Source organism: Oreochromis niloticus, linkage group LG8, assembly GCF_001858045.2.
Source record: "Oreochromis niloticus isolate F11D_XX linkage group LG8, O_niloticus_UMD_NMBU, whole genome shotgun sequence".
In the NCBI taxonomy this organism is placed as follows: domain Eukaryota; kingdom Metazoa; phylum Chordata; class Actinopteri; order Cichliformes; family Cichlidae; genus Oreochromis; species Oreochromis niloticus.
Window position 1 is genome coordinate 20,692,686 of NC_031973.2, and position 15,798 is coordinate 20,708,483.

A 15,798-nucleotide genomic window follows, 5' to 3' on the forward strand; every position below is an offset into this window, starting at 1 on the left:
TTTTGCATAAACTGTTGTGCACAGAAGCTACATATAACAACTACGAAACAAACAATGAGGAGTGAAATAATTCCCTTCATCAAAAGGTCATCTTATCCATTTAATATGCAAAAGCAGCAGTCAGGCCTAAAAAAAAGAAAAAAAAAAAAAGTGGCATCCATGGCTCGGACTGAGCGTGGTGACTGCTGTGTCTGACTTTTGTTTACAGGTTTATTAAATATTTCATACAAACTTATTTTATATATAAATACCTTTGTCATTCAAAACTGTGACTTAGTGTTTTTGCCTTTAATCCAATGACAAACCCCTTCTTTCCCAATATCACTCTCCCTTCATTCTCACAACTAAATACCTTGACAAAAAAAACAAACAGAAATAACTAGTAAAAAAAGAAAGAACTAAAGATAAAGATATTTTGGCAAGTCAGGTAGACAACCTGTATGCTTGTCTGTTTCATCAGTATCAGGTAGCAAACGTTTACATCTGGATCTCATCATTTTTCATTGAAACAAGCCTGACCGAGTGTCTTACAAAGCAATAAAGAGACCGGTTCATTCCAAAATGAAAACAAAGACTTCATCTACCCTACAGCATATCAGTAATGTTTTGGTTAATAAATGGAAATCCCCAATAATTTTACCTAGGCCTTATAAGAAGAACAAAAGGCAATTTATATATTCAAATACATAGAGGAAAATTAGGCAAGTAGAGCTCCTAATGTTTTACAATTGTTAGTACCCAAAACGCCGGGAGTAGGTGGAAGACTGTTAAAGGAGTGTGGCCAAACTAGAATATAAAGGATACCTGGCCTCTTAGTTCTTCTGTCAGATTGAAAAAGAAAGCACTGATCCCTTTGATCCTCTCCAAAGAAGCAAAGATAAAGTGCAGAAAAAGCCCCAAAATTCTGGTGGCTGCCTGTGCCACCCCTCAGCCTCCTAGTAGACATTACCCCCGTCTTCACCTAGAGAACTTCTCAAAGATTTTTATAGTAGCTGTGCCTATGGGACGAATTTCAAACTTGGGTGTCCATTCCCTGTCCGCCCAGCAGGGTGACAACAATACCCCATCAGCCTTTTACGACTGAGGAGTAAAAAGCAGTGGTCGTTCAACCAGTTTACTTGGTGTAGCTGTGTATGTGCAGTTTTCCCTGGTAATGACAGAGGAAAAATCTTCTGCTGGATTTCTCTGGACTGTTTTAAAGACGCATGACTGCAATTCAGTGCAATTTGATTACTTTGATAACAGCCTCACTGTTTACAGTTTTCTGTCTCCGCTCAGTATCAGGAGTCATATTAAGTTCCTGGTAAACAACATAAAGCAAATACTTTCTAATGGCACTGCAGATCACATGGCGGCTTTCACTGCAAAGCAGCCACAGGAAATGCAACACGTTCGCCAATTTAAATGCTACTTTTACTAAAACGACAGGGATCAGAGTGAAGTCTAAATGTTCATTTTGTTGTGAATGTTTACTTGTTACACAAACTCAAACCAGAAGAACACACCAAACATTTTCTTTGTCCACAGTTTTTCACAATTCCCGCGTCTCCAAATGTGGGTTATCGTGTGGTGGCTGATGATAAAACACGCGCTGGTACTGAGGAAAACAAAACTAGCATGCAGGCTGGTGAGATGTTGGGTTGGGGAGATAGTCAGTGTGTCGCAGAGGGGGTTGTATGATTCCAGTACAAGAGTCCCCTGAAGGCATAACAGCGGTGAAGAACCCCCCCCCACCCTAATAAGCTTTGAGTTAGATGAGTGGTGCAGATCTGTCATTTGTGACAGTCGGCTTCAGCTTGACCATGGCAAAGGGGTTCCCTCCTCTGCAGGAAGAAAATTAACAAAGATGTATGAGGTTATTGTCAAATAGAGTTTTAATTAGTCATATAGATATGTGAAAATCTGCCAGCTGTGTCACTCACGCAAGAAAAGGAGCCTTTGGAGTCCCATTAACTAAAGAAACCTGTTATTGAAGAAAAAGCAGAAGAGATGAGTCTTTAACTTCAAGTCACCAAAATGGAAACAACACAAAGTTCAACAGGCATCAGTGCAATCTCCAAAAACTGCCTTCAGCTATTAAGAAAGCACTAGTTGTCAGACTGGTTTGATCAGACTTCCCATCAACAGTTGTCCCCCCCCACCACCACAAAACTCAGAACTCACTGAACCTGGAATCTAAACAATCTAGAAAGGCTGGCAACTGAAACACTTTTTTTTTTTACCCCCTCTCACCTTAGGGTGGTGATAATCTTACTGCCTGCAGAGCGAAAGGTGAGCATGGAAAACAACGAAGTTCAGGAGCAGAAATCTCTGAGCTGCATGCCCCGAGGGCTGCCGTAGTCACACAATATGTCCCGTGACAAAATGTTTTAAAATGAGCCATCATTGCCACAGTGGTTTCTGTTTGCGGGTTTATTTTTTTCATGGTAGATCACATCAGCTCATGCAGATAATTTTATTATGTGTACGAGAAGGCCTTTTTTTGTTGTCGTTTTTTGTAGGAAACAGACATTACCCATCCTTTCCCCTAGAGAGCAGGCAACACCCAGATGTCACCAAAAATGTGACAGTTCTTAAAGCCACAGACGGGCTTTTAAGGCATTACGTTCATCATTCATTCGTTTGACACATCCTGGCTTTTTTGTAGTTCTCAGCAAACTTTTACTTTAATCACAAATAAATAAGCACAGATTTGCTTCACAAAGAGAAAACCTCAATCAAAATTGTGTTAAAAAAACAAAAAACAAAAACAGAATTTCTTCTCCAGCTCAACTGATTATGTCAAAAAAAACTTCCCTAACCCTGCTTAAAGGTGTGTCCTGCAATTTTTCCCCTCAGGCAGCACAGAATATAATTGTGTCCAACACACTGATCAACCATGATGTAAAGTGACCCCTGGTCATTGTGACTGTGCACTGTTAGAATAATGCACAGATTTTCCTTTGTCACATACCAGGTAATGTACACACCCCCATGGCAACAGCACGTCCTTGCAGTGGATCTGGCCAGAAGGAAGGACAATGTGTTCCTTGAGACACTCCTGAGTTGCTTTTGTAGTGGAACACAAATAAACCCCACCTCGAAAAGCCCCAGATCCCAAATGAACTGATCGTTTTTGGGATGTGCTGGAAGAGGTCCCACCTCCCACAATTCACAGGACACCCATGGGGTTCTAATATTGTAACTGATAGCTAGCTGATGGGGCTGATCTGAACATAAACACTTTTTTGGTGGTAGATTTGTAGCTCCTACTTTCTCAAACAGGATGTAAAAATTTGGGGTACGCTGGGTTGGTATTTTCCCCGCTGTCGTATATTTCATAGTGAAACCCTGACGCAGCAAACTCAGAGGACAGTACAGACAGTCCAGAACAGAAAGGAAGGTGATGAGAAAGGAGTGTGCCTGGGCTTGCCTGCTGGCTCAACAGATAGTTCATTTTCAGTCAGGCAGCACAGCACAGTCACGAAACTAAATTGAGACTGTACTCTCTCATCGTTTATGCTTCCCTCTGTAACTCTTCTCCAGTCAAAACCTGCCTGGGAGTATTTTACCACCTTTTTCTCCTCTCCGATTTGTTTTACACTTTTCTTCTAGATAAGTGTCAAGTGTCAAAATTACAAACAGGCCCCTACTGAATGTGACTTCTTTGAAGATTAAACATACTTCGGGGAAACTATAGTCTTGATAAATATAGTGCATTTCCTTGAACCTTGTTTATAGAACACAGGTGTGCTTCTAGCTGTGCCGTTTCAAGGGCGTGGAGCCGGTGACTGCGCACTAAGGAGATGTTGATAAGACGCGATCAGTTCGACTTAAAGGTACTGCCTGCGTGATGGCATTTATGGTGCAGGTGTGGAATGACGACTCAGCCAGGGCACATGTCCCATCAGGAAGAAATAACCTTGTGTGAAAATGATGACTAACTCCACAAACTTCAGCCATTAAACTTCGCCAACGAGCAGCAGCCGGAGAGAAATGCATTTCACATTATGGAGCAGCTGCAGGATATTAGCTTTTATAATGTCTCTACAAAGTGCAATGTTTGCTGAGGACTTAAATATATCAAGACTCCCATGCAAACTTTACAGAAATTCATTTTTGTGAATCACAATGACTCTGGTAGACCCAAGTAGCCTAGAGTTTGACATGTGGTTCAAAGTGGTCCAAAGTGAAAAAGACAACCACAGCCGACTAAAAAAAAGACAGGAAAAAAAAAAAAAGAGATCTGACTGAAATCAGTAACTAAAAACTTGCTTGTGCTTGAGGCACAGCTGTTCTGAACAGCATACCATGTCGTATTTGACAATCCTTTGACAAGTACTGCATTTTGGATTTTTCAGCAGACTAACTCCTTTCTGTTCACAGACTGGGTGTCAAAACTCAACAGAGGGAGGGGAGGGCATGTGTGAGATATGGGGCTGCAGTTAGCTCAGACCTATTTCTAATAGCAAAGAGGGCCGAAGATGACGAGCAGCTACTCTTTTCGCTCCAAGCTTTTAACCGTCACTCTTAGCTGTTCTTTGTTTTGGTGCCTAATATTAAACTTAACAGCATGTTAGTATCTGATGGAACAAGGCCCATCAAAGAAAAGCCCTGAGGGGAGGCATGATTGGTGCAAACAGACTACTTTTATTGGCCTGGAAATCGACATTACCTCCCCGTTTTTAAAAGGTGGCTCAGTGAGATGCTGCTTGAATGGACTTGAATAGCAAAGGCAGGTTTGCACCAGCTTTCAAGGCACCTGGAAATGATTCCTGAATTTGCTGGATAGATCAGGATCTCAAGGGGCTGTTTTTTGCCTATTTGCTTATTTGTATAGGTCTTTTTTCAAAATAAAATTTAAATGAAATATTTTTAAATGCCCAGCATGTCAGCATAACAATATTAGCGCTTAAAGGAGACACATTATGCTCATTTTTCAATAAAGCTGTTTTAGCTTCTCTTGGCTAGCTTTCCTGCAACTGGCTACCTCTCACAAACAAAAGGTTTCAACAGCAGCTTCTGTGCTCACACCAAGAGATGTGTGAATTAGACGACCGTATCAAGGATAGCTGCAGCCATACAAAGCCAAAAGCAGAAATGATAATGTGAAAGATTGTTAGAAGCAGTCTGAAAAATTATACTCCTTGTTTTACAATGTAATGGAAAACTACAGAGCAGATTCATAAAAATGCTGAGTAACACACTCACTGAACAGCTTCCCTAAATGACAACCCCTGATCATCCTTATAAATCAATCATTTGTGAAATTGCAAAAATTCCATACATGCTTGTTGTGTTACAGCAAAACATCCAGTGTAAAGCATGTTGTTTACCTGTTTTCTTCTAGAGCACGTGTTCTTGGTAATACCTACAAAACTGAAATTGCTTAACTGCAGCTCTACTTCAAAGCATTTCCACCTAAAGATAGGTCATATCAACCCAAATTATCAAAACATGAGGAAAAAAGATACCAGGTCACGCTCTGTAAATGCTCCTGATACAGCTGATGACAGGTGGTTTACTCAGTCGAGTGCTGATACTGACCGTGTTTACTGGCGAAGGCATTGAGAGGACGACCGGGCTGGAGGGGGCGTTGTCGCTGTAGTCTGGTGGTGGCAGCAACACTGTTTCGTCGTCGTCCTCCTCAGTCTCTGGCAGGCTAATCGTACTAAGACGATGCACCGGCGTGCCTAGATTACTACTGAGACACATTACATAAAGCTTCAGTTATCCAACAGCAGCTGTGAAATTTAAAAAAAAGTTATTGATTCAATGCTTGGCATGCTCTGACACCTCTTACCTATTTGATACCACTGACTCAGTGTAAGTTCGACAATAGGATGAGGGAAACCAGCCCCGCCTGCGAACAGAAGCACATCGTTTCATCTTTAAAAAAAACGTCAAAATAACATTACATAACGAGTCATGCAATTTCTTAGCCGTCATCTGGAATCCATCACGATAGAGAATCACCGCAGCAGACAAAACACTTGAATGAAATTCTAACATCAGACACAGAATAGAAGATTTTGTTCACTAAGACTCCAAAGTTGTCTCCAAGTCACGTCTGGAGAAAACGATGGCTTATCAGACCAGTGCAGTGGATTTGTTGCTAAGAAACAGAAAGCACTGATTTCTCCCAACATGGCCTCTTCTTGGGGGAAAAAAGAAAAGGAAAAAAAAGCCACTGACTGCATTAAAATCACTTGAAATTAAAAAGGCCGCTTAATGACAGGCACAACAAGCAGATGAGGCTCGTGTAAATTCTTTCAAAGTGGGACAAACGCAAACTGAAAGCACTCCATAATCCTGCATGATGAGCCCTAAGTGATCTGGCAAGGATGAATATGAACGTAATTATACACAGAAGGAGGGTAATGCTGCTGCAGCCACATATGCAAACACAGCCTGGTGTACATAAACAAGCCTGATCATTTGTACAAGCGGATGCAAAGCTAACAGGTGCTATGTTTGTCTAGGGGAATAAAAAGCAGGGAGATATTTCATTTAGCACCTGTGAACATTTTTCCTCCTTCTCTGGAGGTGACACGTAATCACAGCTGCTAAAAAGATGTGACTTCACTGGAATTTTTAAAAGTTCCAGCTAACATATTTTCCTCCCTCGTGTTTGGGGAAGGAAAATGTTGTTGAGTAAAATCTACATGAGAAGATGCCCCCCGGTTTGTTTTGTTTTGGGGTTTTTTGGGTGTGTTTGCACCCGTATTTCTGCATGTGTACGTGAGCGAGCCAGATCAGGCTTCACGACTGTCATGTTGAACATACCTGACATACTCTGTTTTGAGGCATGTGGTACTAGCACGACAAAGCAGCAAAAGCACAAAAGAGAAACTTGTACTGCCAGCTGAGTTATGTGGGCAAAAAATTACCCGTGTGCCACGACTGCTACGTCTTTCTTGTAACAGAAGTATCTTTCCTGTCTTAGGTGTACCAACAAGTTAAAAAAATTTTTAAAACGCTAAAGCGCCCACCGTAGCTAAGGTCATGCACTTGAAAGGGACCGGGAGGGACAAGAAAACAGAATTCAGTTGACTGCAATCTGCAATTCACTGACATCTAGTGGTGAGATTTTACAAACTGTACCTTTAATGTTTTGATATTGCCTAAAAATTAAGAATAAATTAAAATAATATTCAACTAGAGGTATTTGGGATTTGTAGACAACAAATCTATTGAGTGAATAAAATGAACAACACCCAGATTACAAAATGTAACTGTAAATGAGACTGTGGAGACTAAGCTCGGGTTTTCTTAGCCGTCAACACAGCCCTGAATACAAAAGCAGATGAAGACTCACTGCTGAGTGTTCTCCAGCTCTCCGTACAACCAGCCGTCCTTCTCTTCCTGGATGAGCAGAGTGATGATGTCGCCTTCATCGAAGCTGAGGAGTGTGTTGTTGTTGCCTGCTGTGTGAGGGAAAATGGTTCTAACCCGGAACTTCTTGCTCACGTTCAGACCAGACGACTGGGATGTAGATCTCGACAGACTGCCATCTCCAATACTGCCCTGATCTGGAGGCAGAAGAGATTAGAAATGAGACTTGATTTCTGTTGAACCGTTGCAAAAGAAGAGCAGTTTTTTATTTTGGGGAATGTCTAGCTGTTTTTGCAAGTATTTAACGGACAGATCTGGCATGAGAATATTTCCTTTACACTTATACAGGAAATATGAGAGAGCCTGGCTATTTTAGACAGAAAAATCACACATCATGTAGATAACAAAGTTGATTTAATCTTCACCAATAAAGCTTATATATTTATTTATGCAGTTCACATAAGCCAAAATTACCTGAGTTGTGGTCTGAAGAGGAGTTAAACGGAAATGTGGGCTCTTGATTAAACATGTTGGCAAGTGGGCTGAACTGAGCTTTGAGGGGTGGTGCTGGAGGAGGGCCAGAGTCCACATTGACCTGAAGAGATCACAAAGACTAATTAGCAGATGCACCAATATGACAAAGTGAGTTGGCATTATTCAGATCATAACAGGTCCTTAGTGCTATAATCAAACAGTCACACTGTAAATGAAGTTTATTTTCTTCCTCCGTACGCAGCACTAAACAGCTGTTGCCTCACTGGACCTTAACACCACACAACAGCAACAACACATCTGAGATTTCCTGCTGATAACAATCACCCATGTCCTACTACTTTACACAACAGCTTTCATCTGATACAACAGATTTCATCACTTTAACAAGATAAACTACAACACAACAACTTGAGAAGAGAAAAAACCCACAGGGCCAGTCTTTTACAAATGCTTTGTTCTCGTTATGCACTACAGCATGCTCTATCTCAGTTTTAATCTAAACTACCCCCACAGTACGATAAGAATATGTGATCGAACAAGGTAATACATGACAGAAGAATGCTTAACATCTACAAATTTCACACTTACAAATCAAATAATAAAATCAAACTCACCCTGTTATAGTGATCAACCAGCGGTGATTGTTGTGGAACGACGGACAGCCCTTCTATCATGCTCACCACCGAGTCTGGCACCTTGGTGATGTCGCTGCACTTTTCCTGCCAGGTGGGGATCTTCACCGACAGTATTTCTTTGGCCTGGAAGCACCGGAGAATGAGAGCAAGTTAAATGATCCATTATAGAAGGGGTGATGCGACTGTGCCGGTTGTTCATCTCCGTCCTTGCTTACGTTCTCGTAGAAGTTGCTAATTTGACAGGAGAACATGCAGTGTTTGTCCGCCAGGAAACAGAAGCGTCGCTTTTCTTCCAGCAAGGCCTCTCTGCAGCCGTCAGCAATGAACTTCTGCATGTCCATCTGGCGTGATGAGATAGTCTGCAAGTACTGCAGAAGGTGGTCACAGGACAAGAGGTTACAGAATAGGGTGAATAACAACAGTAACAGAAAGATTGCATTATATGTAGAAGGAAGATTTCTCAACAGGAAGTGAACCAAAGCCAAACCATACAGTGATTTAATCTGTGCTTCATTGGGTTCATTAAATGCATCGATGAGCTTATAGTTAAGAGGATCTATTGTGCCAATTTTCACTTCCATAGTTTTGTTGTTTGACTGTATTAGAGTAGCTTTGCATGATTCACAGTTCAAAATAATCTTTATTTATCTCAGTTCAAAAAATGTCTGAAGAAAGGCTATGACAAACAGGGTTTAACCACACATGGGTGGAGCTATTAACTTAATTATCATCATTATTATTGACGTCCATTTATTTGTAGTTTATTTAATGTAGTGTTAATATAGGTCCATTTAATTATGTAAGTATTTTTGCAATTTTTAAAAATGTATTCCCCCCCCTTTTTTTTTTTTTTAAAGATTTATAAATAAATATTTTTTCAGTCACATCTGTATCAGGCCATAATTGCGACATAAATAAATCCTTTTTTTAAATGGAGTAAGGCGACTATTGAAAATACTTGCTGTTTATTTAGTTATTTATTTATTTTTTATTTCTTTGCTACCAGGTGCCAACACCTCTGATCAGGGGGCTTTTGTTGCTTTAACACCCAAGACTGGGAAAACTGACTCTTGATGGCTCCCTGTGAGCAAAAGCTGTTTGGGTGCTCAGGTTAGATGCACAAATCATGCTCCTAATGAGCTTTGTAGTCAAAGTCCCTGCACTTAGGGACAAGTTTATTTGAGTCTCCTGCTGCTCCTGGATCAATCTTAGCTCAGCGGGAGACCAAATCAGTCTTCCCCTTTCCCACAGAGAGCCTGAGACTGAGTCTACGTGTCACGCCGCACACACGGGCAACTGGACCTTGACACAAGGCACATCGAACCTTTTAAAATAAACTTCTCAACCTTCACTCCATCCCTTTTTTATTCTACGCCTACTCCCCCAATCTTTTTCATTTTCCCCAGGTTGTCATGGTGATGGTAAAGCAGCCTATCTCTAAGGGCTCTGTCAAAGACCCTCCCCTACTGTCTGGTCTCATTCCCTCTATGTGTGTCTCTCTCTCAGACACGGAATCAAAGCTCTTCATTTCCCATTTTCACCACTAAAATTGCCCAGACGTGAGGTGGAAGAGCAGGCAGACAGGGCTGAGCTCATTACTGGCCCCTTACTCAAGCCCTACACATTATTAGAAAGCTGGGCAGTTACACTCGTCTCGCATGTAGCTCACTGGTGTCATTTTTATCAGATAATGAAAAAGTCAATTCTGAGGAAAGAAAGGCCCCAGTTTCAACCCGGCTTGAGAAACAGGATCAGGCTATCAAGCTCCACCCAGACAATATGGCTTATTGTATGGGTGTCTTTTAAAAGGTGCCATTCAAATGCAAAGATAAACAGAGGACTGATACAGAGTTTAGCAGCAAGAAAACACAACATTTGTAGAGGCAAACCTAGAACACTTAGATCTCTTTTGCTCTTTGTTTTTACTCCTTAAAGAATCTCATAATACACAAGTTTTAGACACTATCCATCATAGAAGCAGGGCCATGAACTCAGTAAAGTCAGAATAAACAGACAGGAGTTACTTTGTCATGTTTTTCATTTTATGATGATTAAAATGTTTTCAACTTGTGAAAGATCTGGACTGCAGGCATGTAAGTTTAGCTCCCAGACTCTTCTACTATGAAGCCATGCTGTCGTTATAGATCCAGTTTAGCATTAGCATTGTCTTTATACAATGCAGATGAACAACACTGTACAGTACCAACTATGAAGCATTATGCTAACGATAATAATAAACGCCTCAGTGAGCATATTTGAATAACGATCATAAATTCAACCACACACTTTCTAATGCCTTACATTACTGTGGACTTTGAACTGACATTCATTTTAATAATTTTCACTTTTGGTGTTGGTTGTGAACATTTTATTAAAAAGATCTTCAAATACTTAAATTTAAATAGCTTATACCTGTAGACACTACTGTGGACTCTACTTTAAGTTTTCATACTTAGATAAATGCATCATATTACGTTTCACAATAAGCATATCAGTCCACTTTTTCCAGAGTGGACTGAAGGTTTAAGCGCCACAGAAATACATTTTCTTATAACAACAAAACAGAAGGTAATTACATGATGGAAACTTTGAGCAGAATGCAAATCAATGATAAGAATGATAGAGGGGTAGTATTTATATTACCAACACGGCACCCATCCACACACACCTGAATGCATTGAAAGTTTATCAAATTAAAAGAAACATGAACACAATTAAAACAGCTTTCCTTCTAGTCCATCAGTTAGTAATAACTTGATATATAAAACAACTGTATTTTGACTGTTTTTGTAGGTTTTACTAAATGGAAATGTATTTATTTAATCACTGCTTATATTTGTGGTTTACATGAATGAAACTTATTAGTAGACCAATCTGATGTGCTGCATCCAATACAACCTGTATCTCAACAGGGTTTGAATCTGTGCCTGCATGCATGCTTTCCTTTGTACAAAAATGGGTGTGTGTACCTTCTATGAAAACAGTCATTTAAGCCATATGATTGTTCTATTGTGCACCATGTAAAAACAGGTGAACTGCACGCAGCTTTGACCACGGTGACTTCTTTGATAGTTTTATTACTACATGAGAGGTTTTTAAAATGACCTTTTATCCCACATAAGTCAAAAGATTTGAAGACACTAAGGGTGTCCTTTCTCAAACGCCTGTCATCAGTGGCGCTATTATGTAATACTTAAAAAAAACAACAACTGGAAAGCAAACGTGGAATTTCATTCCAATGAGTTGCCCTAATATTACAGGCAAACTAATCCCTATCATGAGAAGCCTTGGCCACATTTCATTACCCTGTCAAATAAACGTTATACTCGTCATCCAGTCTTCACAGGCAGCCAAGTGTGAGCATTCAAACCCCACATACTTAAAAAAAAACATCCAAAATATTAGTACACAGTCCTCTTTTAATGTTCAGGAAAGATTGGAGCTGGTTTTGTGTCAGGCTCACCTCGTTCTCTCTGAGCTCATATTTGGATGAGTGCTTTCCCTGACTTTTCCTCCTGAGCTTCTTCAGGTCTGTCTGAGAACGGTCTAGGGATTCCTGTTTCACCTTGTGCTCTGACTGATAGCGCTTGAAGGTGGCCTGCAGGAGTCATTTAACAAGAGGACATGAGAGGATATGAGAAACAGCCATTTCACTACACAAACAAGAAGAACGAAACCATCATCAATGCTTCCCCTGGGGACGCCAAGCTTCCATGAAATGTATTTGCATAAAGAAGATAGTTGTTGTATCCAAGAGGAAACTTCTGGAAAACTGAAGTAGAAATGCCTAAAACTGCATTTGTTGAAATAATCACTTTAGCTAACTCCAAAAGTGATCCTTCCAACAGAACTTAACATGTGGTATGAAAAGGCTGGTATAAAATTCTTTTTATACCAGCCGTGGTTTTTAACTTCCAACCAAAGCTTTATTTGTAATAAAAGCGTGATGTTGTGCACTATTAAAGCGTGGCCACATGAAGTACATGTAGACCTCTTGACAAGTGCTTGTCGCTAGTAGCTTCCTGCTGGGCTTCTTCTCAGATCATTAGAACCACTGAACTCTCGACCTGTGTTTGTGATTTTGGAAGATTTGTAATGCAGTTATTATACACAAATATGCCTTGCACTGTGATTATTTGTACTAATAGACCATCCAAGCTTAACCTCTGGTACACATTTCTGATAACATAGCAGGCTACCCTGTGTTCCAAACTACTGGTTATGATCAAAATGTTAAAATTAATGGTTCAAAATGTGATATCTAAAACAACTTGTTGATGTCAGGGTCGCCATGCCCATCTTTCATACTGTGACTGTGTTTGGATCAGAGATAGAAATATGCTGTATTTTATATGGAGACACTTACGTTCATGTATTTGACATCCATCTCTGTCTTCTTCTCCAGCTCGATAATAACATCTCTGTGGAATCTCTTGAACTGCAGAGAAAAAACATCACAAATTTGTTGCAACATACATCACAGTTACAGTTCAGTTCAGTCACAACACTCGTTGTGTATACTAAGCGTGAAGTGATCTTCTGGAATATTTGATAATGGGTTTCTGAGTGGACGAGATTTCACCCACAGCACATAGTTTATCAGCTTATTAAGGTTAAAAATTCCCAATGTTGGCCCCTCCCAGGCAAATTAGGCAGTTAAGAGAAAAGATTTTTTTAATGCACATGCATTGATTTTGTCACATCATTTTTAGACTTTTGTGCTTCAGTTGTTGGCATATTTCATTTGGGAACACTAGTCTTCCGTTTATATATTGTCACAAGGTATCTGAAGCATTTTACCCCAAGGCATCAGGTCCTGAAAATAATCATGTGGCTTTTCTACTTTGTCGGCAGTACTGTCACTTTTGCTTACAACGATATTAAACTCAAAAGTTTGTAGAGGCTTGTGATAGCGAGAGTACAGAGGAAAAAAAAAAAGTTCAGCATTTGTTCACAAACATTTAGAGATAAGCATTTGTGGCCATAAATACTTCAAGCCAGTAATTAATGTAATTAATATCTATCTAGGATAAGGCCAGCACATGTTGTGCTTTTGTCCTGCAATACTTCCTTACTTTGTGACCCTATCTTTTATACTCATGTTTTAAAAATGCTATGTGAGAGACTTGACAAGAATTATAAAAATATGACTTCTTCTTTAAAAAGGTACTTACGTTATCTTCCAGGTCACTATGGACCTTCTTCTGGGCTTCTGCAATCTCCATCAGAACCACACCTGAGGAAAAATTAAGGAGAAGATTTAGTATTTCAATAATTACATCTAATCATTGATTTGTGTATCATGTGGGGTTCCGCAAGGTGCAATCCTTGGTCCCATTTTGTTCAGCTGGTAACAAACAAGGTTTGTACATATTTTTATAAATGATTTACTGACAAAAGGTTTACTGAGCTTTAAAGTTGCTGGCAGAGATTTATTGTTAGAACACTCTTTGACAGGATTATTTTGCTCTACACCCACAAAAAGGTACCTTATTTTTATTTTTTACTATAGGGACACAAGAAGGTAGCCGATCATTTAATTAAAATTTGTGCAGGAAATCCTCGAAGATTATATTACCATGAATCTTAACACGTTTCTTTATGAGGGGTAGGAGACAGCATTGGAAACCAGCAGGCACAGATCCAAAAACATAGTATCAACACTTATACTTTTTCAGAAATTTTGTGTACAAATCCTTCGAGCCTGTCATACATTTGTTACAGTCCATATTTTACAGATGACTTCTCCCTTTTTCAATATTTGAACAGCTGTCAATAAGTAATCTCCTATGAAACATTCTGGTATTGTGCAGTCGGATACAGAACAGTCTCCATTCACAGACAGGCTACAGCACAGACCGAGCAGCATATGACATGAAACAATGGGAGTGACTCAATACTATAAACAGAAGGGGACAATCATAGCTAAGCAGTTTATACTGCTACCTCTATCACAATTGGGTGAAATCTAGAGTCGAGGTTTACTATAGGGCAAAAATGCTCTGGTGAAACCAGCAAAACATGCACAGCACACCCCACCCCCCACCCTCTACCTCATTTCTGAACATGTGATAGTCAATATGAGGGAAAAGAGCAAAGGTGAATGACCTACATGGATTTCAACACCTTGTGAAGAGAGCGTAGAAAAGCACAAGCATCAGTTTCACTTTGAATTTTTGGGTGAAAACAAAAAAATGTCTATAAGTCACCCTGGTCAGCACACTCCACCTTTGAACACCTACTCATATACATTTGATCAAACACCTGACATTCCTCTTCATATGACCCCCCCGCCAGCTCAGAGCAAACAAACGTAACGATACAGAAGTGTACGTCTGTGATCCAGCAGGCAGCATCCAGCTACAACAACATTGCCCTCTGAAGGTCACCAGAACGTACTGGTAAATGCTGCCTTTGTGTTTCGACCCGGGGGTTGGTGGGGGGTGGCCACTGGATGTTGAGCTGTTTGCACAGCCTCAACAACAGACCACATGGGGTGGAAGGGGGAGGCTGAGAAAGGCCAGGAGGGGGAGGCGGCGGGGTTCAAAGAGGCCATTGTATACCTGCCAGTTTCACCTTTGGGGTGAACAAGGTGTGAAAGCCTGCCTCAGTGAGGATAAATGCTACAGAAAGTCATCACAGGGTGCATGAGCCTGTCACATGAACAACTGCCGGCTGAATCCGAGTAAAGAAAAACAGCACAATGTATGACTTCTGTGATTTTTTTAATTTTTTTACGTTGCAAGTAAAGAAACAAAAAGTCTTACTAGCTCGAGTGCTAAAAATTGAAAAAGCTGTAACTGGCTACATAATTTTAACTTTTAACAGAAAACAGGGGGCTTTTCACTTCATCTGAACTATATGTGTCTGTTGCTTGTATTTGAGGGCTGTAAGTAGACAGTGCAACTTCCCCTCAAATTTTTCAAATGAACAACTCCACGTTCACATTTTTTTTTGCAGGTTAATACAAGTTTGATAAAAGATCCTTGTGGAAAAAGCACACATGATTCACACCTGTGATTCATTATTATTAATGCCGAACCCCTCATTCAACACCCGCCGAGTCCATGTAAAATTTACTCTAGCCTGTACATTACAGATAAGGTGTCTTATGACTCCATTAAATGACCTTTGGATTTTAATCAAACACATGTTGTTTGGAGGATCTGAAGCTTAAACAAAGCAAGAAAAAAAACATAACCCAACTGCACTGTAGAACAAAGCAAAGGCTGAAATGAACCCCTAAAGAGACATTTCTTTTAGATTATGTTAAACTTCAAACAGCACCATGTCTCCACATTTGGCACTTTTGAATAACTGTTGATAAATCGCAGAGTAGACAACGCCTTAGACA

The 15,798-nt window shown here is 40.1% G+C and overlaps 1 protein-coding gene across 2 annotated transcripts in view; it reads right to left on the reverse strand.

The window, feature by feature from the left end:
* The window catches only part of baiap2l1a (BAR/IMD domain containing adaptor protein 2 like 1a), a 24,977-nt gene continuing 9,179 nt past the window's right edge, over positions 1-15,798 (reverse strand). The window contains exons 4-14 of one of the 2 annotated variants that reach the window (XM_005448124.4): positions 13,619-13,680; positions 12,811-12,882; positions 11,908-12,042; positions 8,660-8,812; positions 8,424-8,567; positions 7,789-7,909; positions 7,298-7,511; positions 5,783-5,842; positions 5,527-5,683; positions 1,923-1,963; positions 1-1,823 (exon numbers count right to left, since the gene is read on the reverse strand). In XM_005448124.4, coding sequence (XP_005448181.1) covers positions 1,751-1,823; positions 1,923-1,963; positions 5,527-5,683; positions 5,783-5,842; positions 7,298-7,511; positions 7,789-7,909; positions 8,424-8,567; positions 8,660-8,812; positions 11,908-12,042; positions 12,811-12,882; positions 13,619-13,680 — 1,232 coding nt within the window. In that variant the 3' untranslated portion in view covers positions 1-1,750. The remainder of the gene's footprint in view (positions 1,824-1,922; positions 1,964-5,526; positions 5,684-5,782; positions 5,843-7,297; positions 7,512-7,788; positions 7,910-8,423; positions 8,568-8,659; positions 8,813-11,907; positions 12,043-12,810; positions 12,883-13,618; positions 13,681-15,798) is intronic. The other variant, XM_003438725.5, reaches the window with a different exon arrangement.